The 24,843-nt window shown below is 49.7% G+C and overlaps 1 protein-coding gene and 1 long non-coding RNA gene across 4 annotated transcripts; one reads left to right on the top strand and one right to left on the bottom strand.

Moving 5' to 3' along the window:
- The first annotated feature begins 11,794 nt into the window (after positions 1–11,794).
- On the top strand, positions 11,795–24,590 carry LOC120660696 (putrescine hydroxycinnamoyltransferase 1-like). The gene is made up of 3 exons (XM_039939318.1): positions 11,795–12,720; positions 22,619–23,106; positions 23,989–24,590. The coding sequence occupies exons 1-3, from the start codon at positions 12,310–12,312 to the stop codon at positions 24,359–24,361; spliced, it is 1,272 nt and encodes a 423-aa protein (XP_039795252.1). The 5' UTR covers positions 11,795–12,309; the 3' UTR covers positions 24,362–24,590.
- Positions 13,596–17,171, bottom strand: LOC120660697. Of its 3 annotated transcripts, none has more exons than XR_005669704.1 (5): positions 16,548–17,171; positions 16,280–16,460; positions 15,530–15,590; positions 13,942–15,118; positions 13,596–13,823 (listed from the first exon to the last, which is right to left on the bottom strand). It is a non-coding gene; the product is annotated as an uncharacterized LOC120660697 (long non-coding RNA). The 3 variants fall into 3 exon arrangements; XR_005669706.1 differs by having other exon boundaries at positions 13,942–14,853; XR_005669705.1 differs by lacking the exons at positions 16,280–16,460; positions 16,548–17,171 and adding an exon at positions 15,957–16,217.
- Positions 24,591–24,843: the final 253 nt, after the last annotated feature.

Below are 24,843 nucleotides of genomic sequence, written 5' to 3'. Positions count from 1 at the left end.
ACATCCAGCGGCCGCTCCGCCCACCTACCACCAGTCCCCCCACCCCACTCCCCTCCCGTCCTTGCTTGCTGGCTGCACCGCCTCCTCCCCTGTCCGGAGGAAGAAGATGAACAGAGGAGAAGCTCGCGCGCGCTTCTACGATGGCGCGGCCAAAAAATCGCGCGCGCGATGAATAGCTTTTCCGGTGGTATACAGACAGGCTTCGAGGGGGAGCAGCGGCCAGAGGTGTCGGCGGCGGCATAGGACCAGCGAAGCGAAGGAGCAGCAGGATGAAGGTATGACACAGCAGTAGAAATCTTCGGCAGGCACCGCCGATGGAAAGGGGAATGGGCCACGACATCAGTGAAGGAAGGCCCAGAATAAATGGAGCCCATATTCGCATAATAGAGAAACACCGTTTGGATTGGATAAGGGAGCGTCAGTTTTTTTAGGCGGGCAGCACATGCGTCAGGTAGCGGTAGGAGCAAAAGGCAGGTGAGCTCCCGTTGCTTGGATTCCTTCGGGCATAAGAGTGAGAATATTGGGCTACATGTACTGCTCCCAGTCCCAGTCCCAGTCCCAGTCCTGGGCTAGATAGACGACGAACTTGGCAGCACCTCTATTTGGTGGTGCCGTCGTCATCACGCTCAAGTTCCTGATATCCCCTAAGGCTTTTTCCAACCATTCCCCCCATCCAACTCCCCCCAAACGTACTATTTACTATATTTTACTACCTCCCTCCAAAAAATACCTCCCCCTATAACTCCTTCTCTCCAACCATTCCCCTCATATCCATTCCCCCTATACACTATACCTCACTCTTTAACTATTTATTTATCATTTTTAAATTCTGAAAAAAATAGTACTGTATTTGTACTACTATAATACATATTGTTATCAAATTACGAAATTCAAATAAATTTTTTATCATAAACAAATGACGTGATTTGAGTATAGAGGGAGTTGTAATCTCCCCCTATATGTGGGGGAGATTCAACTCCACCCCTACGTAGGGGGAGCTTTAGGGGGTGCCGTTGGAGGCACCCTTCCCTCTAAAGCTCCTCCCACACAGGGGGGAGGGGGGTTTGGGGGGAGGCGTTGGAGAACGCCTAAGAGAAAAAAAAAGAGAAGCTTCTCCGCTTAGAGTCGATCAATGCGTTGTTTCGATGTGTTTGCCCTATGTCTTCAAAATTCCAAAACTTTACAAGATTTTCCATCACATCGAATCTTTGAACACATGCATGAAATATTAAATATAGCAAAACAAAATAACTAATTACACAATTTGTCTATAATTTACGAGATGAATCTTTTCAGCTTAGGGGCCGTTTAGTTCCCAAAATTTTGTGGCCAAAATTTTTTGTCTCCCTGTCGGTAACTTGTAGCAGGGATACTCACCCCTACTGCAGCAAGACAGGACTCGCGTAGTCATTTGTAACTACGCCATAAGGGGCGGAGCAGCCGGGCCCCATGGGTCAGGCTCTTACCTCACCGGGCCAACGGTCCCGTACCCGCTCCCCGCTCTGGGACGGGTCCGGTGAAGCCACGTGTCTTTGAGGAGGGGAAGCTCTGAGCCAACAGCCGAGTCATGCTCCGGGTAGGTCCGGTGACGCCGCGTGTCCCGAAGAAGGGAGCGCTCAGCCAAAACAGCCGGGGGCCCCGGACCTCCCACGGGGTCCCGGACCACCATATACTATCCGGACCCCTCAGCGGGGAGGGAACAGACACCCCGCCTGGGGCAGGTCCGGAGCCGCCACGTGTCCGCAGGCGCAGGCACGCGAGCGGCCGCGAAGCTTCGTCGGGAAGACTCGCCCACCTACCGCATTCAATACGGGAGACGAAAGTGCGCTCTGCCACAGCAGAGCCCGAGACGACTTTTGCCAGGCTGCACTGTTGATCGCGCGTTACCAAAGCACACAGTGTAGCAGCTGGCGCCGCCCTCACCACGCATGTCAGTCTGCTACGCCAGTTGAACACGATGGCTCGCCTTCGCCCATCATGACGCCTACGCGGTAGACCCAACAGTCTACGCCGCAACCTACACTACCTCAACGGGCGCCTCGCCGACGGGACAGGTCAATCCACTCCTCGGTCAGAGAGTCCACAGGGCGATGAAGCGTATCCGGGGAGAGATTCTCAACCACTGTAGCACCATTAATGCCTTCTGCGCAGTATACTATACATCCGCGTTGGACCCACCTGTCGGGGTCTCAACGCTTGTGTACGCGTCCCCTTGGGTTATAAAAGGGAGACGCCCGTTAGACAAAGCAAGGGCCGAAGAAGTCCCGGCAGAGGCCAGTACCCAGCCTGGGCAGAGGATATATTCATTTATATGCAAGAGCAATACAACTCACAGTGGATGTAGGGTATTACGCTCTGACGGCCCAAACCACTCTAAATCCTTGAGTGTTCTTGTGTTCTTGCTCTCTAGGTAGACCTGCCGAATCGCTTAGCGCTTCCCTGAGTACTCACCCTCTGGGATTAGCCGGGTGCACTACGCCACCCGGCTGTGGGTCTCCACAAACCACAACATTTGGCATTGTCCGTGGGGATGCGCGCAGGCGTAGGCCATATCTCCGCTCACCTCTAGGCTTCTGAGGTTGAGCTCATCCTCTGCAACGACGACGAGAAGATGAAGAAAGGCATGGCGTCACCTACGCCCCATGCCCCGGCACAGAGGCGGCAGTGCCCTCGGTGCGGCGGCGCACGGCAGTGGCGCCTGCTGTGCGTCGCCACTACGACACCTCAGAGCCGGCGCGGTGGCGCGCAGCGGCGACGCCTGCTATGCGTCACCCTACGACACCCCAGCGTCGGCTCAAGGTTTTCTCTCAAGCAACCACCGGGGTTCCCCTGCGACGGCACGGCGTCGGCTCAAGGTTTCCTCTCAAGATGGAGCCTGGAGCCGACGGCTGTGACTCGAGAAAGATGACGGTCGCCTTCTCCCTCACCTGGCTCAAGCCTCTCTCGGTGCTGCTGCAGACAGGCCTCGACCTCTGCCACGAGGTGCGGGGGCCCTGTGTCAACGCCGGGGGGAAGGCGGCGAATGACCGCCCTTCTCCGCGCTCCGTGCTCGTCCAAACGAGCACCCGTCCTTCCGCTGCGCCAGGGTGTCAAGCCGGCTTCAGCTCACTGTGAGCGGCCACCGGGCTGGCTTCCTACGGCAGCCGACGACGGCTGGGCCACTCCCATTCAAAGCCAAAGAATTTGTTCCCATGCTATCTGAGCATGGGAAAGTTCTTGTGCTGAGAAGAGCCCTGCAAGCTCCCGAGATGATGCTGGATGATGCTGTACAGGCATGTCTAGGTCGCCTTTGCCTCTGACGATTGAGAGGAACCCCCAAGGTGGCGATTCCACTCCGGCCAGGATTGTACATGCCTTACGGGATGGCGGCTGTAGGTTGCCCCTAGATAAGATTAATAGTGCTCCTCCTTTGTAATAACGTGGTGCCTACGTGCGGTCCAGAGCGGTAAAGTTCTGCCCTTGTAAACCCGACCTCTGGCTTCGTCGCGCAAACAGGCGACACTAGCGAGTGGTCCAGAGCGGTAGAGGTCCGCCCTCGTAATCCCGACCTCTGAAGTACACCACGCTAACCATATGAATCAAGTAATAAAGGAGGCAAAACTAATTGCACAGTTTGGACGTATACGATGAGACGAATCTTTTGAGCCTAATTAGTGCGTGATTAGCCACAAGTGCTACAGTAACTCACATGTGCTAATGATGCGGTCAAAGGCCTTAAAAGATTCGTCTCGCGGTTTCCAAGCAAATTCTGAAATTAGTTTTTTAATTAGTGCCCGAAAAGCCCTCCCAACATCTGGTCAAACAATCGATGTGATCTTTGAACCAAAAATTTTCACTAACTAAACACCCCTTAGTTAACTTATGGCGGGACAATAATTACCAAATACAAACGAAAGTGCTACCGTGTTTTATATCCAAAACTTTATGCATCTAAACAAAGAGCTTGATCAGGGCACTGTTGCTTGGGTTGTGACCACGGTGAAGAAGCTCAAACACGGCAGGCGGCAGCAGCGGAGCCAGCAGTCTGGCGAGTCATGGCGTCTGTCAGACCTGCCGCTGGCAGGAACCCCATTCCTGCCCCCTTAGAGCAACTCCAGCAGACCCTCTAAACAGCTCCCTATCCCGAGTTTAGAGGGCTAAGCCAAAAAAAGGACTCCAGCAGGCGCTCTACTTCACCCTCTATTTTAGGGAGGCTTCCAAAATTCCTTCTCCACCCTCCATTCCTAGGGGGTCTTTAGGGGGCCCTCTATTATATATTGAAATTGGGGGCTATTGCTGAAATTGAAACAAATTTAGAAGCCCCTAAAAAATAGAGGCAGCCCTCATTTAACATTTAGATGGTTTGATTTAGGGGCTATTGCTGGAGATGCTACACGCGTGTTCGGCATTGTAGCATGGTAGTTGGCTGGTTCAATCTTTTCCAGCCGCATGAAAGTAAATTTTGATCCAAGCTACGCCACTGCAACAAGGCAGGTTAGAGTCGCCACATTGGTTCAAGGTAGAATTTGCTTGAGACGCATCGGGTGGGGGAGCCGCGTATATAGGAAATATCAAATATGGAATTGATCTTCACTGCTCTCGCACCATCGTTGCGTTCCTCTCCGATGTTAGTTGCCACTGTAGTTGTCCATGCAGCCCGTAACCCATTGGCCCAACCCAAGCACAGCCTGTATCGCTGTCCACCGTGCCCGGGCTTGGGCCGTCACCCCAGCCCGTGGGCTGGCATGGCCCGGCACGGAATTAGCAGGGCGGCCCGATGTTAACCTGATGTTGGGAGCCCATAATGTAATCCCCCAAGGCCTCAATCCTCCGGTCCAACCCAGTAGCCTCCGCCTCCCTCCCTCCCTCCGCGCCCTTCCGCTAACCCCCCCCCCCCCCCCCTCCTCATTTCCTCAACCACCATTCCACCAATGCCGCTCACCCTCCTCTCCTAGTCTCTGCCGCCGCCGGTGCCGCTCCCCCTCCTCTCCTCCAGATCTCCACCTTCGGCGCCGCTCCCCCTCCTCTCCTCCACCTCGGGCGCCCGTCGACCGCTCCCCTCCCACACTAGACCGAACCGCTGCCTCCCTCCCTCGCGGTGGTTGCCTCCCCTCTGCGGCTCCGCCCAAGCCTTCCCTCTCCTAGTCTCCGCCTCCATCGGTGCCTCTCCCCCTCCTCCACCTCCGGCGCCGCTCGGCCGCCCCCCCTCCCACACTAGACCGAGCTGCCGCCCCCCTCCCTCGCGGATCCCTCCGCCCGAGCCTTCCCTCCACAGATCTCGACTGCCGGCTCCTCCATAGACCTCAACGGCCGGCGCTTCCACAGATCCGAGCGGCCGGCTCCTCCAAAGACCCCGGCGGCCGACGCTTCGGCCAGATCCCGGCGACAGGCGCCTACCCCAGTGGCGCCTCCACTGCTCCACCGGGCCTGGGCTGGCCGTGCCAACCAGGGTGGCACGGCATGAAATGGGCCCGTGCCTAGGCCATTGCTGCAGTCTATGGGCGAGCACGGCCCGGCCAAGTGGATTATAGTGTCGAGCTTATCCCGGCACAAAGTTAGTCGGGCCCGGGCTAGGGCCGGGCCGGGCCGCCCGTTTGGACATCTATAGTTGCCACATGATGCGTCGCTTCAATTAACTGAGCGAGTGGCTGTTTTGCTCATTCAATCGGTTGACACAACAGAAGAGCACACGTAGAATATCTGAATATGCAACAGCCATTATTGTCATGAGTTATCAATGTATTAGTCCCTTGTCTCAAATTTTGCAATTCCTACATAGAAGAATAGATCCAAGGACGAAGAAGCTAACTAGGCTCTTGCGCCGTCCACTTGTTTCAAACTTGGCAACACTAGTAGCTTAAAGGATTGAAACAATAAATTTCCAGACTTCAGGAATTGAATCGTCCAGGGAATTTAAAAAAAACAAAATCCTAAGATGAAACACCTAATCTATTCATCACCTTTTTTGAGGGGTAAAATTATGGGTTAATTGGATTGGTACCATTACAATTTGTTAAAGTTGGAGATATACCATTACAATTCTTCATAATGGAGATATGCTATTAGAATAGTATGTTTTTTCACTTTGGGTCCCATGCAGTGTATACGAGCTTTGTATTTTTCACGTATAGATCTATTGGCCCCTCTCTATCGATCAATCAGCGCGCCCTGCTCAGGAACCCTAGCCGCCGCCGGTCGCCGGAGTAGGTCGTCGGAGTGCCGCACGGTGCAGACCGGAGCAGAACAGGCGCGCCCCAGTGCGTTCGCCCCCGACCGGAGCAGAGCAGCCGCGGGCCCAGGCCTGCCGCGGTCGCCTGCCTGCCGCGGGCGCAGGCCCCCGCGCGCTTGCTGCCGGTGGAGCGCCGCGCCGCCTGCAGCGCCCGCTCTACCTCCTGCTGCCGGCCGCGGGCGCAGGCGTGCAGCGCCTGCCTTGGTTCCTGCATCGGAGGGCGCCTTGGTTCCTCACGCCGGCCACCTGCTGAGTTAATTATGCTCTTGTCTCTCCGTCAGTCAAGCCTCTCTCTCCCTCCCTCTCAGCTTCAGGCCTTAGGCTTTTAATCTCACCGGCCAGCTGCATCCGATCCTCCTGCATCTGTATGGACGATCACTCCTTCCTGCCATTGCCATCTGGAGCAGAGCGAACGACGTATGGAAGAGAGGATCGATAGGGAGCGGCAAATAGATCCATACGTGAAAATACACAGCTCGTATATACTGCGTGTGGATCCAGAGTGGAAAAAGATGTATTCTAGTAGTATATTTTCAATATGAAGAATTGTAGTGGTATATCTCCAACTTTAATAAATTACAATAGTACAAATCCAATTAACCCTAAAATTATCACTGCTGCAGGTCTGCGACCGAGGGATCGACGAGAGAGAGGCGGCGCTGCTCTCAGCCAAGTCAGCCTTGTGGCCAGGCGATCCTGTGGGCCGTAAGCCCATTTCCAGCCTATGGGCTGGGCGCCTGTCTGTTGGTCCGGCAGGGCTGCTGGCTGACGGGCTGAGCCAGCGGGCAAGCAGCAGCAGCGATCAAAATAACATGTTCTCCAGATGAGCGGGCCGCGGCAGGGGAAGCCCAAAGCTTTCGTTTTGTTTTTCTTTTGTCACAAGTGAAGAGAAGAGCCCAAAAGTCTGACGCGCAGGTGATATCTGCAAATGTTGCTGCTCCGAGAAAGAAGGTCATCGATGGCGTGAGCCCGTGGCCGCGGCGGCCACTCTCCACTAGCAACGCCCGTCCGCGCGGGATGCCGCCGGGTGGGACGCGCGTCCGCGAGGTCCACGCCTCCAGACACAGCAGCTACCCACAGCGCCGGTCGCCCTCGGCCGCCCGCTGCCGACGTCGGGCCATCCCCGCCAGCTCTACCCACCCGGGCCGGTCACGGTCAACCGGTGGCATTAGCCGCGCGCGACGTGTCCTTCCCCCTCGCGCGCCGGCGCCACAAGTCGTGGCTCGCGACGCGACGACGTCAGCGCGACGGGGGGTCCAACCGGCCAAGTTTCCAGCGGCGCCGGCGCCAGAGCGGGCGGCGAACAAGGAGGCGCGCGTGGCATCGCCGGACGCCGGGCGGTCGTCGCCTTTTTCCTTTCGTGTGATCGTACGACGACAGTCAACGTTGACGTCAGGCGAGAGCGAGACTGGCTCTCACTCGCCCCGCCGCCGTGTGTTCCTAGCTCGCCGGTCCTGCTCGTCAGCTGTCAGCTGGACAGCACGCGCTGTGCCCGTTCCAGACTTGCATGCTTGCAGCCACACCATCACCATAGCGCTGGACTCGGACACCTGCTGACCGGCAGTGCACGTTTTCAGTTTTCACGACAAAAGGGTGGCAGTGGACTTCTCGGTGGCTTATCTCTATCTACGATTTCTGCACCAAAAGCGGGCACCCGATAAGGCCACGTCACCCGCTAACCTGCTAGCCGTCGGACCAAAAGCGGGCACCCGATAAGGCCACGTCACCCGCTAACCTGCTAGCCGTCGGATCAAGCCATGGAGCAACCTGAACTGTCTGATGCGGTTAACGGGTCTCTCACCCATTAACCGTTCGCCCCGCCCCGCCCCGCCCTGTGCCGGCGTTCGTCCCCACCGCCTCGCCGCGAAAACATGATCATCGGCTCTCTCGCTTCGCCACCGGGCTCCTCCTCGGCGCGACCGGCGAGGCCGCGCGGACCGCCCGCGCCTCGCGGAGATACCGCCAGGCCGCCACGGAGGAGGAGGAGCCGCAGCGTCGACCTGCCCGACGGACACCCGCGCCGAGCTGCCACGATGACGTACCTCCCGCCCCTTGCCGGTCCGACTCCCCTCCACTTCCGCTACAGGCACGCGGTGCCAGGCCGGCCGGTGGCGTCTCCTTTAGTCCTTCTCCCCTTCCCCGCGGTTGCTGTCACGCGGAGCTCGACTCCATCGGCGACCCGGGCCAGACGAGAGAGGCGGCGGGAGGCGCACGCAGCGGCCCAGCGGCGCGACGCCAGGAACAGGGGAAGCACCGGCCCGCTTGCGCCGGCGTGGCGGAGGCGGCGCCCACTGAAGGGGATGATGCCGGCGGCGATGGCATTGAAGTCCCGATTTCCTCCTCCCACAGATCCAATTCCACTTCAATTGCAGTGGTTATAAAGATCGGCGGGGGACGATTTGGTCCATAGAGGACGCCGTCGCGGCGGGCGCCCATGCATTCTCCGAAGTCTGACCTGGAGCTCGAGCCCCTGCTCGTCGCCGGAGAGCCTCCCCGCTGGCCGAAATCGGCACTACGAGCCTGTTCCCTTGCTTCTCTGCTCGTAAGGTTCCAGCCGGCCCTGGGACCGCGTGGGCCCATCGCAGCTCGCCGGCGACAGCCGCCGCCACCATGTCCGGCCTTGGCACCTGGGCGGAGTGAGGCCTCCTGGATGGCCGGCGGCAGTCTGCGATGCGGGGGTTGTGGCGCAGCTACTCGAGAATCGCGCGGACGGGCGGCGGCGCGGAGGAGCAAGAACCACAGAATGGCTGCGACGCGGCAGCACGGGCGGCGCGTACGCGTGGGCTGCGGCGGCGGGGGTAATCCGACGATGACCACGACAACGTCTGCCTCAGCTCCTACTGTCCTAGCACCTACACGACCATCAGCGACGTGCTCATCGTCGGGCATCAAAGAGCCCACGCCGTATGCTGCTTCCTCTGGCACAACCCCATCATTCTCAATCTCACTCACTCACAGCAGCGGTACGAAATCGTTTTGCCCATGAGCCAAGCTTTCTCTCCCATCTCGAGATTTCTGTTTGAATTTGTGCTGTCCCACTGTACTTCTAAAGCACTATTGCCTGCTAGAAACCAACCCTCACGCAACCTCTAATCAGTTAAGTTCAATTTTCATCTTTCCAAAATTCCAATCCTCTGATTTACACATTAATGTTAAATTCTAATGGAATCCTGATGTTCCGCTACATGTTGTGTACATATTTCTTTACCTTCTTCCTCCTATGTTATGCTCATATACTTCTTCAACAGTTTACATTTCAGATTGATTTACCAACATAATTCGGGGTTATATATATATATATACATAGCCCTCTATTCAACACGTCATATTTCTTCAACAGTTTACATTTCAGATTGATTTACCAACATAATTCGGGGTTATATATATATACATAGCCCTCTATTCAACACGTCATATTTCTTCAACAGTTTACATTTCAGATTGATTTACCAACATAATTCGGGGTTATATATATACACATAGCCCTCTATTCAGCACGTCATATTTTCACTAGATAGTAATTATCCGTTTCAATGTGTATTTAAAAGAATTGGTACTAATGCACTCATTTGCATTTCAGAGAAAACATTGTCTGAATCAACTGAGAAAACATCTTTGCGAAAAAGGTATTCAAACTCAATATATAATGAGAACAGAACTAAACTATTCATATTTGCTTTGGCTGTCACGAATTATCAATTGATTCCAGATTGTGTTCATACAATGTGACCACATCTGAGTAACAAATAAATGGTAGTGCAATGCTTTCTGAATTTTATGCCTAGCATTTGCAGACCAAGAAGCACTGTTTTTTGTCCAGTCACTGACATGGCATTGTGAATTTGCTTGGTCAGATTTCTGAAGTAGGATTTGAAGGTGTCATTGTAAGTTTTTTTTTGGATAAATCAGTGTAATTATTATCTCAAGCTAATGTCTGAATGCTTATAAAAATCATTCATTCATCAACCTTGTGCAGCAATACCTCCATGAACTTTGTAACAGGAACAATACGATATCTCGTTCAGTTGTCACAATTTAAATGAGTCATCATGATTGATCTTTCACTGTTTTATTCAAAATGATATCTTCCAGTGGAGCCAAAGATCTTGATCCATAAGTTGATCTTATTTGTCTCTCCGGTCTCCAATGAGTAGCAATGCTACTTTCCCATTCCTTGCACTCTAACTTTTAAACATTTGTTTCATATATGAAGCTCTGAATTGGTCTATCTGCCGTTGCTTACAACAGAAGAGTTTTGACCTTTGAACCTTAGGAACCATGTTTTTGATAATGTGACATTCATCAACTAGTTGGATCACAGTTCTTCTATGGCTTCTCATGACCTCCACAATAACACATCATGTTTTAATATAACTACTACTTTCTTAAAAAAATAACATGTCGAATAAATTCCAATATGATTTCAAAAATACATTAAGTTTCCAACCAATTGTCCTCCGCACTCCCTAATAGATTATTTTACCCCTTCTTTCACCTTAATAAAATACAACAACAAATATCATAGCCCCATTTTAATACCCAAAATAATATACTACTTAAACAATAGCGTGGCGATAATGAAATGCCCAAAATATATACTAAATGCAACTACGGGCTTAAATACCCAAATATATACGAAGTGCAACAACAGGCTGCATACCATGATACTTATGTGAAAATAACGAAACGTCATATTTATCTTAACTATGTTGATTAAAAAACTACTACACGTATCAACTAAAGTTCGCATCGACTACAAATACTACACACGGTATACGAGCCCCGCGCGGCAAAGCCGCGGACCTTTCTAGTTTACACGACCAGTGCTAGTCGCCGTCCCAAAAAAGGACTCGCGGAAGCAAAAGGCCAAAAGTCTGGCTTATTACAGGACCAATGCTCTATCTTTTTCTTTTACCATTTTTCTAACTGGTGCTGGCTCTCATCTATTATTTTATTATTTGGCTAATAAACGGAGCCTCCACGTTCGCTCTCAAGGCTTAGAAATTCTCACGTTAATCGGAGAAAAATATAAAAATAAAAATTACCCACCACTACCATTACAATAAAAATTAGCCTAAAATACATGTGTGCCTAATTAAGAATTACCCACCAATGTCATTATAAAAAATTAAATATAAAATATCATTTAGCTATGTATCAGTTACAAACATATTGTTAATAAAAACTAAAGCTCACAACAATCAATCAAAATAAAAGAAAATAAGAATGATTATATGCATAATATTATTAAATCTCAATAAATCCAATTGTTATTAAAGGTAGATCATATTTGAATTGTTTTAACCAACAATAAGACATAATTTAAGATAATGAAATGGGTGATGTATGGTAATAAATAGTATAATTTTTTTAAAAATAGTAAGAATACAACAACATACAAATTTTTGAATTTTCAATACCAGCCGCGCAAATGCGCGAGCCATATTAAGTAAGAATACAATGACATGCAAATTTTTGAATTTTCAATATTAGCCGCGCAAATGCGCGGGTTATACGTCTAGTTATTTATTTATATTTAAGAAGAAGGAAACAAGACGAGTAGTCAAGTTCATAGACAAGGTTCTGATCCTTCCACGCGAAGAGAACCACTACTGGAACACAAGGAATCAAAGACGAGCAGATGACCTACCTGTTCCGGGAGCCAGCTCTCGAAGTTCACGGGCGGCGTCCAATTCGCCAAAGATGCAAGCGCGGCACGATCCAGCTGACCAGCAGTGGCTGCAAGAACCAAATCATGGCACCCGCAATCAATCTACAATCGCAATGAGAACGAAACTCCATAGGAGTTTTAACGGTGTCAACTGGATGGAAAAATCCGTGACGTGCGGATCGTTCGCAGTAGTAGGAGTAGTAGTGAGAAGCCGGCCTGCAGTCCCCAGCCAGACTTTTGCTTGTCCGATGGCCATCAGCGACGACCGCGTCAGACGACTCAGGGCTGCCCTCCAAGTTGCTCAAAGAGGTTCTATGTATCTCCCTACTAAAATCGATTGCCTACGGCTGCCACCGCAGCAGTCCTGCCTGAATTCTTCGTTTGTACTCAGAGACATCCGCGTCCGAGTCGAGAGCGAGCGAGAGCGAGGATGAAGGTGGAGGTGGTGGAGACGACGCTGGTGCCGCCGAGCGAGGCGACGCCGCGGCACGCGCTGTGGCTCTCCAACCTGGACCTGGCGGTGCCCAAGACCCACACGCCGCTCGTCTACTACTACCCCAGGCCCGAGCCCGCCGGCGCCATCGACCCGGCGCGGCTGCGGGGCGCGCTGGCCCGGGCGCTGGTGCCCTTCTACCCGCTGGCGGGGCGGCTGGCGGCGTCCGGCCCGGGCGGCCGGCTCGAGATCGACTGCACCGGCGAGGGCGCGCTCTTCGCCGTCGCCCGCGCCGACTTCGCCGGCGACGACCTGTTCCGGGACTTCGAACCCTCCCCCGAGGCGCGCCGCCTCCTCGTGCCCTTCGCCGAGTCCGGCGAGCCGCCCTGCGTGCTCGCCATGGGCCAGGTGAGGTGGTGCGCGCCCTGCTCTCCTGCTCTTCTCGCTGTTTTTTGCCTTCTCTTTTTTACCTTTTCACCGTCGACGTCGACCGGTTACCCTGCCCTCGCGGGCAACTGAAAGTGAGCGTGGCGGACATGCATGCCCCGCCGCTGCAGCTACACCTACACGCCGGTCACGGCAAGATGGTGGCGCCACCGGATCCGGAGGGGGGCGTAGGTTTCGCCGGGAACGGAACCGTAGCGATGGCGCGCCTTCCGCACCGGTGGACGCCGGGGTGCGTTGGCGGTTGGCGCGGCCGAAGGCGGCGACGCGCGCGTCTGACCCCTAAAAAGGGTTAGGGTCACATAGGAGTAGGACGACGGTTCACTGACTGAACATGCAGTGCAAAACGATGGGACCGACCGGGAACATGCGCAACTGTTGCGTGCTGGCCTTCTCATTCATCTAGCCTGTAGCTTTTTGAAATGAGCATCCAACCAACTAATACCAGGGCCTATGATGAGATCATGAGGACACTGATGGACTCCGCCGGCTGTTCTCCTCCTACTAGTAAATGACGCGCGCTATCGCGCGCGAGCCTGTCAAAGGTGCAGAATTTTCTTGACCTAATGCAATTTGAGATTTCATTGCTTCATTTGTTTTATCATTGTTTGGTTTTCTACGTTAGTTTTTGTGCCAAACCTTCAAATATTTGTTCCATGGCCCAATAATCCCCTCATTTGGTACATACAATGGATGTAATCCATGTGCGTGAACGCATCAGTCATGTTTTTTTCTCTAACTGGTCATGTTTTTTTTTCTAATCTATCATAACTTATTTGGTAATTGGTCTTCTATCTGAATAATGGAATTTGTAAATTTAGTAGATTGAGATTGCAGAGGAGAAAAATTTCCTGGTTATATTATAACAAAATATTAGAGTACTTTACAAGAAGTTCTAGCATTTGCAGTTATATTACAATAGAACATAGGGTTCTAGCATTTGTTGAGATAACAGCTATCAGCTTCATAGTCTAAGATAGAAATCTAAAATATACATATGGTTATTCTAGGTAAACAAAGAGTTCCGCAAGGGGCCTGTTTTTGTTCACAAAAGGAGTGAAGATGTCCTGTAATATTATAATGCAAGTACCATCAGTACTATAATTAAGTTAGAGATATTTTGCTATTGTGGGAATAATAAAATCTAAATTTGGTGACTTGGCAGTTGATGGTGTAGAAACTTACCAGGAAGTTAGGATCCCTGTGAGATTTGGTGTTGGAGCAACATTATTGTCACCTTTAGTAAAATAGTTATTAGGTGGGTATTTCTGAAGAAATAAATTAGTAAGAAGTAGAAATATGCAGATCATAGTACATGATGCGATGGTAATAAAGATTTTCGTTTCAAGCTGCTGAATGCCACTACTCATCTTTGGTGACGCAGCTGTTAGAAGCTGAATGATCATGGAATGTTAAAATTTTATCTTAAGAGCAAGGCTTCTTGGCTTTACACAGAATCGTTTGAAAAAATTATTGGTAAAAAAATTACCAGAAGAGGATACATTCGGAATAAACAGTGAGAGGAGAACCTGGAAAAAGCGCAAGTCCACTTGTATGCTACGGATCTGGAATAATTTGTGAGACGTGTGCAAGGTCATCATGGGCCAAGAAGTCTTCTATGACAGACCATATATATGATCAGCATGGCAAGAGAAAGCATAACTTGTCAATGTTTTCATACTTGGAACACAAATAGGTGCGAGTAAGTAGTGAACCGTGTTGTCAGTGATCATACAAAGGATACTTTTTTCCCCCCGATTTTACACCCTTGCACACCTGTTTTCACACTCTTTTGTACCCGGTTTCACACAATCAGCTGAGTAAGCAGCTTTTCTGTCTGCTACCATTGCATCTCCACACAGCACCACATTGCGCACTACAGATCTAGCTGCAGTCAATCATTCCACCTTGCACTGCTGAAATAGAGTATGCAAATGCAGAAAAGTACGGGTAGAGGATTAACTAAACACAAGAGAAGCAGGTAAATAAAGAAAATATGTACTCGATCCTTTGTCCTGGCCATACAAACCAGAATCGAATCAGAAAGAAGGAGATGCACACCTGAGCTACATGTTAGGCTTGTCCTACTGGTGCCTTCTGCAAAGATCAAGCAAGATGTGAACTTATCCATTCAATCTAGACCTTTCTAGAATTAGTACCACAAATAGTATCTCCATGTCCATGAAAACTAAGAGCTAAGAAAATAAATGTAGGTAAAGAGTAGTTAAAATCAGAGCTGTTAGGTAAAACCAAATGTGTGGGGTTAGTTTAATAAAGGTTGACATAAATAATGATTTTTAACAAACTGGAGGAGCTTAGCAGCAACCTCCCTTTTCCTTTATCTGCTGCTATAATTATGCATCTGCAAAAAAAAATAGAAATACTTTTGTTGAAAAATGAATTCCTTCTTGTGGTGAGTTTTGCATGGTTCTGTTGAACCAACTGTTTGAAAGATACTTAAAGGTGCAAATATCGATCTGCATATGTGTATATCCCTATCAGTCATAAGATTAGTTTTGAACATCATAAAAGTATTAACTGTGATTTAGCATTCTAATAAAAATATTTATAACACAACTTTTCTAAGTTTCCCTTTGCCTAAAAAAAAGAAGTGTCGCCATCTGATGTTCTGGCATGGAAACATATACAATAGGTGTACTATTAAACTAAAATGGTCTATAAGGATAGAAGAATAGCAGTAGCTATGATCGAGGTGTGGAAGCACTCAAGAAAACTAATTGGAAAACGTTATGATTAAGGATAGTATCATTACCTTTACAACCACGAACTCTCCTTAGCTAGAGCTAGTGGTACAAATCTTGGCCAGAAAATCTCTGTTTATATGAAATGAGTATGGTTACATCAGATAAGGCCATGTCACAAAAGCAAATGGTGAGCTTAATCGCAAAGGGTAAAGAATGATTGTTCTTTTGTTAATGCAATTATGTGTTTTTCTCAGAGTTTTTTTTTGTGTGCGTGAGACCGACAAAGGAACATCATATCCAAGGTATTTTTAACATGTTTAAATTATTGTTTCAAATAAAAAAGGGCACACCCAGTGCCGTAGGCTTCCCGCACTGTGCGGGTCTGGGAAAGGGTTGTCTTTAAGCCCCAAGCCTTACCCACATAAATGTGCAGAGGCTGGGGCTCGAAAATTATTGTTTCAAATATAAAATTTATATTCGACTTCGAAATATTACCATAGACAAGGCAAGTAGCTTGAATGTGTCTTCTTTTCATCAAATAGGACTCCTTGTTAGCTAAATCTTAGCATGGTTAATTGGTCAGTGTTGCAGAGGCAAACCATCAAACACATAGCCTGCATCCTTCATGGCCGAAGCACAGGTTGCACAAGCAAACCATGAAACACATGGCGTAAATCATACATGGACGAAGCACTTGTTGCCAGCAGGGGGTGGAGTTGCAGCAGTACAGCTGCATGCTGGTCTTGCTACGTTGCATCAGAGAGGCACAAAAGGACGGCCGCGAACAAAGAAAACATGAAGTGTAAGATGCAACTCACTGCTGCACGGATGTTGTTGCTGACTTGCTGTGGCTCCTTTGGCATCAAATGAAACCGCATGAAGGATAGGGGCAATTGCGTTTGGGGTGCTCGATCCAGACCCCTTTCGGCACAATTGTTGTCCCTGTCAAGCTGGCCGTTCGTGTGTTAAGAGGGAGCCCAAAAGGTCTGAACCTGGACCCTGAATTTGAAGAAGAATGATGATCTGTTCATGAGTAGCAAGGAGAGACTGCCGATTAAGGATGAGAAGTATACAGATTAGACATACCTGTAGTTGTACAATTCGTCGTATATACAGCGAGCATGTGCTCGGGTAGTAGGCAGACGGCCTTCCACGGGGGCGCCAATTGCAGCACCGGCGACAACTCCAGGAACACGGCCGCGCGCGGATGCGAGTTCCTCTAGCTTGGCCTCCCGAGCGCGGCGGCGCTGGTCGGCGGGGAGGGTGCGGCGTACGCCTTGACGGCCGAGGCCGCGACGGCCCAGAACGAGGATCTAACAGTGGTGTCTGGGCGTGTGCTCACAGGCGGAGGCTTTGGAAATGGAGGAGGACGCGCCGGTGGGGACGTCGGGAGGCAGCTGTCGGAAGGATAACCGCGGACCTCGGCAGCGCGTCGCGTCCGCCAAGTAGCCGTGTTAGCCGCACTATCTTCTCGATGTGGCTGCACACGTGTCCACACCGCTCCGCGGAAGATAGCTCGCCGCCGTCGACGAGCTGCACCGAATCAGCTACAACTCATCCTCGAGCTGCAGTGCCGCCATGGAATCCACCAGCTCCTCTAGCAGTGCGGCGGCACGGGATGCCGCGGACGGCGCAGAGGCCAGGCGGAGCCGGGAGATCAGCGCGTCCGCGCCAGAGTCCACGCCTCCATCGGCGGCTGAGGGTGCCGGCGTGGCGAGGAGCTAGGCGTGCGTCGAAGGCCGTGGCAGGCGGGGCTCATGAAGTGCCGCAGCCGGGCCCGACACGGGGAGCTGGTGAACTATGAAGCATCGAGGAGAGACGAGAAGACTCTGGAGTTTGAGATATTTCTTGCAACAGTACAGGAGAGGTGGGAGGAGCGTGTACCACTGATTTTCGATCGGATGGTTGGAATATTTTGAGCTGACGTGGATGGCCTCCCTGTGCGCCGTGGGAATCTATAGAAACTCCTCACTGTAGACTTGCTTCGTATAGACCATCATCCACCGTGAGCGCTCAGCGGAGGACAACACGGGTCGGGCTCACTGATTGCGGACCGCGTCGTCGCGTCCTGTCGTCCTGCGCTGTGCGAGATATTTTCACGGCCAAGATTCCTTGCGCCCAGGGAAAGCAGCGAAAAGCAGGACTGCCAGTTCTTGCAAATGGTAGCCGATCCCGTCTATAGTTGTCGCTGGTCGCGGTACTGTACTGTGTGATGGCCAGGTTTTGTCCGGAATTATAGATGTCCATCCGGGCCATCCAGCCCGGTCGAGCCCAGGCCCGCCCTGGTATGGTCACCTTCGGGCCGTGCCTGGCCCGGCCCTATTCCTTAGCGGCCTATGTCGGGTTAGCCCACGGACTGCGCCGACATTTCAGGCATAGGCCCACGGACCCGTTTCATGCCAGGCCTGCTTGTCGGGCTCGGGTCCCCCGCGGCCCACGATGGGGGCGCCAGTACTCGGCCGGCGAGGTGCGGGTCGTGGGAGGCGGTGACGGCGGCGGAGAGGCGAGAGGAGAGCGGGAGCGGGCGAGGAGAGGAAGTGCGGTGAGGCGCGGGTCGCGAGAGGAGGCGCGGCGGAGAGGCGAGAGGAGATCTAGGGGCTAGCCGGCTAGGGTTGCGGGGCAAGGGGCAGCGTCGGGGAGGCGGCGGCCGGCGAGGCGGAGACGAGGAGGCAGCGGGGGCAGACGAGGAGGCGGCGGTCGTCGAGGAGGTGGCGGGGGCGCAGGGCGCGGGGCGGAGACAAAGAGGTGGCGGGGGCGCGGGGCGCCGACGAGGTGGTGACGGGCTGCGCGGTCGCAGACTCGCGGTCTCGCGGAGACGAGGAGTCTGGGGAGAGGGGCGCGGGGCAAGGGGGCGGCGGGGCGCTGTGCCTGTGCGGACGCCGGACAACGGGGCCGGGGACTCGGGGGGGGGGGGGCGCTAGGGTTTGGTGTTAGCTGGGCTATGCATGTGCTGTGAGCTGGGCTGTGGTTTGGAGTTAGCTGGACTGTGCCTTTGGTGTTAGCGGGCCAACATCGAGCCGGCCTGCTAACTCCGTGCCGGACCGTGCTTGGTCCGGGCCAACGGGTCGACATGTGGCGCCCTGCCCGCCGTTGCTTCTTATCGGTTACTTCCTAGCCTGACTGCGACCGGCGAGTCGGCGACTGCCTCGCTTTACCTCGGTCTCCACTCTCCAGGATCAGGATCAGGAGGCATTCTGGATGTGCTCTACCGATGGTGACGCAAGGAGGTCTGATAAGAGCCGGGTACACAAGGGCGAAATAACCAGGATTGTAAATCAACTTGGAACTCATGTTCCCCGACTCCCATCACAGTCACGGTTGGTTCCAAAATCTACTCCAAAATAGTGATTCATCGATATCCCGTATCCGGGTAGGGTTCCTTTGACTAAGCAGCGGCTAGACTAGGCATCCACAACATGCTATGCATTGGTATCCAAGCAAGGTACCCGTAATCTATCATGCACCTGTTCTGAAATGTAAGGTATTTTGATTTGTCCTAAGTCAAATTGTTTCAAATTTGATCAAATTTATAAAAAAAGATAAAAACATTTTGAATGTCAAATGAGAATAATTAAATTCATTATGAAATATACTTTCTTAATTTATTTATTTGATGTGTTAGATGTTAGTATTCTTCTCTATAAATTTGGTTAAACTTAGACTATTTGACTTAGGACAAAACAAAACGGCTTACATTTCAGGACGAACAAGTATTTTATATGATACGGATGCACAGTTTTACTAGTGCCTTCTATGCGTAGTGCAAGACTTCCAAACAAATCTTGATTTTTCTAATGTTCATCTTCATTTGGTGATGATCAAAGTTGTCTATTAGGCAAATAGTTTCAATGTGTATGTTACAAATTTTCAGTATGTCATTTGTAATATTTGCGAGCAAAAAATATGCATCCAAGTATGCTACACTATTTCTTAACTTATTTGATTGTTGAATTTTTTCACACAAATATATGCATCTCGTATGTTCAATAATTTAATACTTTTTATTTGCATAAAAATATGTGCATCTCACATATTTTTTTTGCATGAAAATATATGCATCTCATCCTTCATATTCTTGATTTATTTAATAATTTTTATTTGCACAAAAATATGTGCATCCTGATTGTTAAAAATAAAATAAGTGCATATCATCTTTGAATATTTATATTAGCGTCAAATTAGGATGTGCAGATTTATATGCATCTTGAAGAATAAATACGTTTGTGATTTTGTTATTGTATACGAATATATGTGCGTCACTATGCTGTCAGAAAAAAATGCACATCAATGTGCATCCCTTTTATCGATGCATATGTGCATCTCATCATTACAAAAATATGCACCCAAATACAACTCCGTACACATAAAAGCAGTTACAATAAGGTCGAATCGCCTAACACGTCAGCCTTATCTCCGAGCTGAATGAGAGAGAATCCTCAACTTGGCGCTGAATCTGGCGACTAGCTGAACACAGTTTCCAAGAACTTCAAATTTATTTGCTGGATCAGCCGAATGAGAGAGAAAGAAAGACAATAGGAAAATGATGAATGACAAATGGGTCCAATATAATAAAATAATATGTATTGAAACAGGTGAAGAGATAAGTTATTGTATGAGTTAGACTCCAATCTGACTTGGAGGCTTTTGCAGCCAAATGCTTGTCGCAACTATTAATCGTGCTCTAAGGGCAGGTATAATGGGACACAGTCAGCGAAACACAGAGCACCACGTCAGCCAAATCTGAGGTGGAGGAGTGAGAAAAATAGAGAGCTGGCGGATGCGCTGCTTTTTTTAGTTGCTGGTGTCGCTCTCAGTCTTTCTCCAACCATTCCCCCCATCCAACTCCCCCCAAACGTACTATTTACTATATTTTACTATCTCCCTCCAAAAGATTCCTCCCCCTATAATTCCTTCTCTCCAACCATTCCCCTCATATCTATTCCCCCTATATACTATCACTCATTAACTAACTATTTATTTAACGTTTTTGAATTTAAAAAAAGCATACAGTATTTATACTGTCATAATACACATTATTATTGTGTTACGGGGCTCAAACGGGATTAATATCGTAAAGAAACGGTGTGATTAGAGATATAGGGGGAGTTTCAACTTCCCCCATACATGGGGGGAGTTGAAGGAGTTTCAACTCCCCCCAATATACAGGGGAGCCATGGGGGGAGCCGTTGGAGGGCTTCCTCCCCCCAAACTCCCCGTACGTGCGGAGAGGGAGCCTTACAGGGCACCGTTGGACATAGCCTCAGGCTCTCATTGGTCACCTTTCCTGCGCAAGTCTGAGCAGCAAATTAATGGGACGTGGGGCCTTCGACCACAGCTCAGCAACTCAGATGAGCTGGCCTGCGACATGCCGGCAAGCGAGCGACACTAGCCGTGTTTAGATTTAAAATCTCAAAATTCAAAAATTTTATAAATCGTCTGCATGGTGTATCAAATATAGTTGAAAAATAAATCGTATTATATAAATGGATTGTAAATCGCGAGACGAATCTAATAAGCCTAATTAGAACGTGATTAGACACTAAATTACTACTATAAAGTTACAATAAATATATGCTAATGATGAATTAATTAGGCTTATTAGATTCGTCTCGTAGTTTACAGACGAGATCTATAATTAATTTTGTGATTAGTCTACACTAGTCTATTAACTCGTATTAAAATTAATATAAAAATAATATCAATAATTTTAATTATCTATCTCACATCTCTTTTATGTATTAAATATTCTAACACATACTCTAAAATATATATTTATCATTATCTAGTTATAATAGATTTCATTTTGTATCACACCTCTATATGTATTCGATGTATATTTAGTTGAACTATTTGTTTGTGAATTGATATTCTTATCTCTTCCATCATATATGAATATATGGTGACATATATCGTATGTAGTAATATAAATAATATATTAATAATGATAGAAATAGTAATTTATAATTTTATTTTGGTGCACCTTAATATTTTATTATAATTATATAATTAAAATTTAGATTTAAGAGTAATTTAACTTGTAACAATAATAACATAATTGGATAATTTATATACAAATTTAGGGTGTATTTGTATTATTTTATAATAATATAGGTGGGTCATTTACATAAATATTAGGGGTTACTTTAAATTTTTTATAATAGCAGAGGTGGGTAATTTAGATACATGTTTAAGAGGTTACTTTAGTCTATTTTCATAATGGCAGATGTGGGTAATTTATTAGAAAAGATAACAGATCCGATGGTTATTATAATTAGAGTTGTTGGATTGAAGGCCGGATGTTTCTGATTTTTGTGAGAATTTATCGGGTTTCTCTATTTTTTTTACAGTGTTCACCTAGGATTCTAGGTGGCTTCATGTGGTGGCTCAAAAGGAGCCCACAATTAGTTATAGTAAAATTTAATACTTCAAATGTTGAAAGATTTCTTTCTAAAATCTCAAAATCTAAAATCCAAAGTGAACTAAACAGACCCTAACAGTGGGAGGGATCTCGATTTTTGTGCTGCTTTCTATAGGATCTCCTAAACTAGGCCTTGTTTATTTTCTCCACGCTATTCCATTCTACAAAAAGAATCTTGTATGTATGGTGTACTAAATGAAGTCTATTTGGAAAACCTTTTCAGGTACGGGTGTATCTTTTCGCGACGATTCTAACGACGGTAATTAATCAATAATTTGCTACATTGATGCTACAGTAACCATTCGCTAATCGCACGGTCAAAGGCCTGATTAGATTCTTTAGGGTCACTAGCGCGGGGGCTCTGAAGTTGGTTTTGTAAACTGACTTTGTTTGACACCGTAATTAGCGGTTAAACTATCTCTATTCACTAGCATAGCATAAACCAAACGGGGCCTAGGATACTGTGCGGCTGACATCTCCCATTGTCTCAATGTAACGTGTCACCAATCTGTGGCTTTTGGACCTGTGCATCTGAACGGCTGCAAAGATAGGAGCCGGGGATCCAAAGTTGCGTATTTCTCGTTCTAAACACACAGCCGACAGCCCAAATGCGTGCCAGGACGATGGGTAATGTGGAGATGGGTTGCTAGGGCACGACGAAGCGCCGCCGGCTGCCGCCCGTGATCAGCAGATGTGTCTGCAAACGAGGGTACTGATCGACGTCAAACTCTCTCTGCAGGTCACCTTCCTCAAGTGCGGCGGCGTCACGGTGGGCACGGGCATGCACCACGTGACGATGGACGGCGCCGGCGCGTTCCAGTTCATCCGGGCGTGGACGGCGCTGGCGCGCGGGGAGGCCCCGCCCGCGGCGGCGCCGCCGTTCCACGACCGGACCCTCCTCCGGGCGCGCTCCCCGCCGCGCGCCGCCTTCGACCACCCGGTCTACTCCCCGCGCTACCTCAGCGGCGCGCCGCGGCCCTTCGTGACGCGCGCCTACGCCGTCCCGCCGAAGCTCCTGGCGGGCATCCGGTCGCGGTGCGCGCCGGGGGCGTCCACCTTCTGCGCGGTGACCGCGCACCTGTGGCGCGCCATGTGCATCGCCAGGGGCCTCCCCGCCGGCGCCGACACGCGGCTCTGCGTGCCGGCCAACGTCCGCCAGCGCCTCCGCCCGCCGCTGCCGGCGGCCTACTTCGGGAACGCGATCGTGCGGGACCTGGTCATGGGCGGGCCCAGTATATATTCATGGGTATTCAATTGAATACCCAAAATTTTTGGTCAAAAAATTTATATACATAGTATATAACATATATATGTATCAAAAAATAGAAAATAAGAGCATCTCTAGAAGAATTTTTAAATCCTAGTCTCTAACTCTCTATATCTTACGTAGAGAGTCATTCTAAATATTACTTCTCCTTGTATTATCATATCCCCGTGACAATTTTCTTATACTGCCCTACCAGATATCTTGTATTGTTGTGTTTCCATTACAGTTTTCTTGTACCGAATATCCTATTGTTTGAACCTTGATATAATAGGAAACGTGGCCCACAAATTTGAAGGATGAAAGTTTAAGATCCAGTTTAAAATAACAAGTGTTTGGGGATAGGGTGTGTTTTTTGTTTAACAAATCTAGAAGGGAAGAGATGATTTAGTATGTTGTTACCTTAATGATTGGTTTTAGATAACTTTTGAAGAGGTTTTCCACTAAAAATCCTAAATTCATAATTAGAATAGCCTTTAGGGTGTATCTTAGAGATGATCGAACATTATAAAACAATCTTTCCAATCTCATATTGCCTCTTAGGCTCAAATGGCTTACTCTCCTCCACTAGATCCAGTCGCGACTCCAAACCGGTACTGACCCTGTGTCCCCACACTATCCATCCCGATTCCACTTCTCCTTCTCGTGGCTGCGTCCTTTCCCCTTCCGGCCGGCGGAAATGAACTCTAGCGACACAACGGGTAAATGCTGCTTGCGATGAGACGCGAGCGACCTGCGGCTAAAAGAACGGTGTAGTGCATAGCTACGGTAAAAAAAATCCTTTGAAAATGTTGAATACCCAAATTTTAAATCCTGGGCCCGCTCCTGGACCTGGTGACCGCGAGCGTGGGCGACGTGCTGTCGCGGCCGCTGGGGTTCGTGGCGGAGCGGATCAGGCGCGCGGTGGCGCGCGTGGACGACGCCTTCGTGCGCTCCGTGGTGGACTACCTGGAGCTGGAGGCGGAGGAGGGCGGCCAGGCGGCGCGCGGGCAGCTCATGCCGGAGTCGGACCTGTGGGTGGTCAGCTGGCTGGGGATGCCCATCTACGACGCCGACTTCGGGTGGGGCCGCCCGGGGCTCGTGGCGCCGGCGCAGATGTTCGGCAGCGGCACCGCGTACGTGACGCAGGGCCCCGACAAGGACGACCCCATCAACGTGCTCTTCGCGCTCGAGACCGAGTACCTGCAGGCCTTCGAGAAGGCCTTCTACGGGGAGTGATGACCCCCGACGAGCTACCGTGGCGAGGCTTGGTAGAGGAGGATGAGTAGTAGGAGAGCCAGCCCTCTGCGCGGCGACGTGATGCCGTGGTGACCTCCGTCGGGTTCGTGTTGGGTTGGTGTGCCAAGCTGCTGCTGGTGTCTCCGTGTCTGTAGCATATGAGTAGTTACCAGCATGTGTTGAAGATGCTCCTGCATGCATGCTTAGTTGCTTGCTGTGACATTGTCGTCTTGGGTGTTTGTACGAGTGTGATAACTGATAATTAAGGCGCTTTTTAGCTCGCAAAAAATTTTCTACTGTACCCGTTACATCGAATTTTTGGACAGATGTATGAAACATTAAATGCAGTTGAAAAAAATAACTAATTACACAGTTCAACTGTAAACGACGAGATGAATCTTTTAAAACTAATTAGTTTATGATTAAATATTAATTGTCAAATAACAACAAAATTGTTACAGTACCAAAATTCAAAAAAATTC

The sequence above is a fragment of the Panicum virgatum genome, chromosome 2N (assembly GCF_016808335.1).
Source record: "Panicum virgatum strain AP13 chromosome 2N, P.virgatum_v5, whole genome shotgun sequence".
Taxonomy (NCBI): Eukaryota; Viridiplantae; Streptophyta; class Magnoliopsida; order Poales; family Poaceae; genus Panicum; species Panicum virgatum.
Note: the sequence above shows the minus strand (reverse complement) of the source record. Positions and strands in the feature narration are given on the sequence as shown.

What these genes read in the sequence shown, in the direction of transcription:
- LOC120660696 (XM_039939318.1), top strand. Translation starts at nt 12,310, where the DNA reads ATGAAGGTGGAGGTGGTGGAGACGACGCTGGTGCCGCCGAGCGAGGCG. An exon ending in GCGTGCTCGCCATGGGCCAG is followed by an intron (nt 12,721 to 22,618) that starts GTGAGGTGGTGC and finishes CTCTCTCTGCAG; the next exon opens with GTCACCTTCCTCAAGTGCGG. An exon ending in CGGGACCTGGTCATGGGCGG is followed by an intron (nt 23,107 to 23,988) that starts GCCCAGTATATA and finishes GGTGACCGCGAG; the next exon opens with CGTGGGCGACGTGCTGTCGC.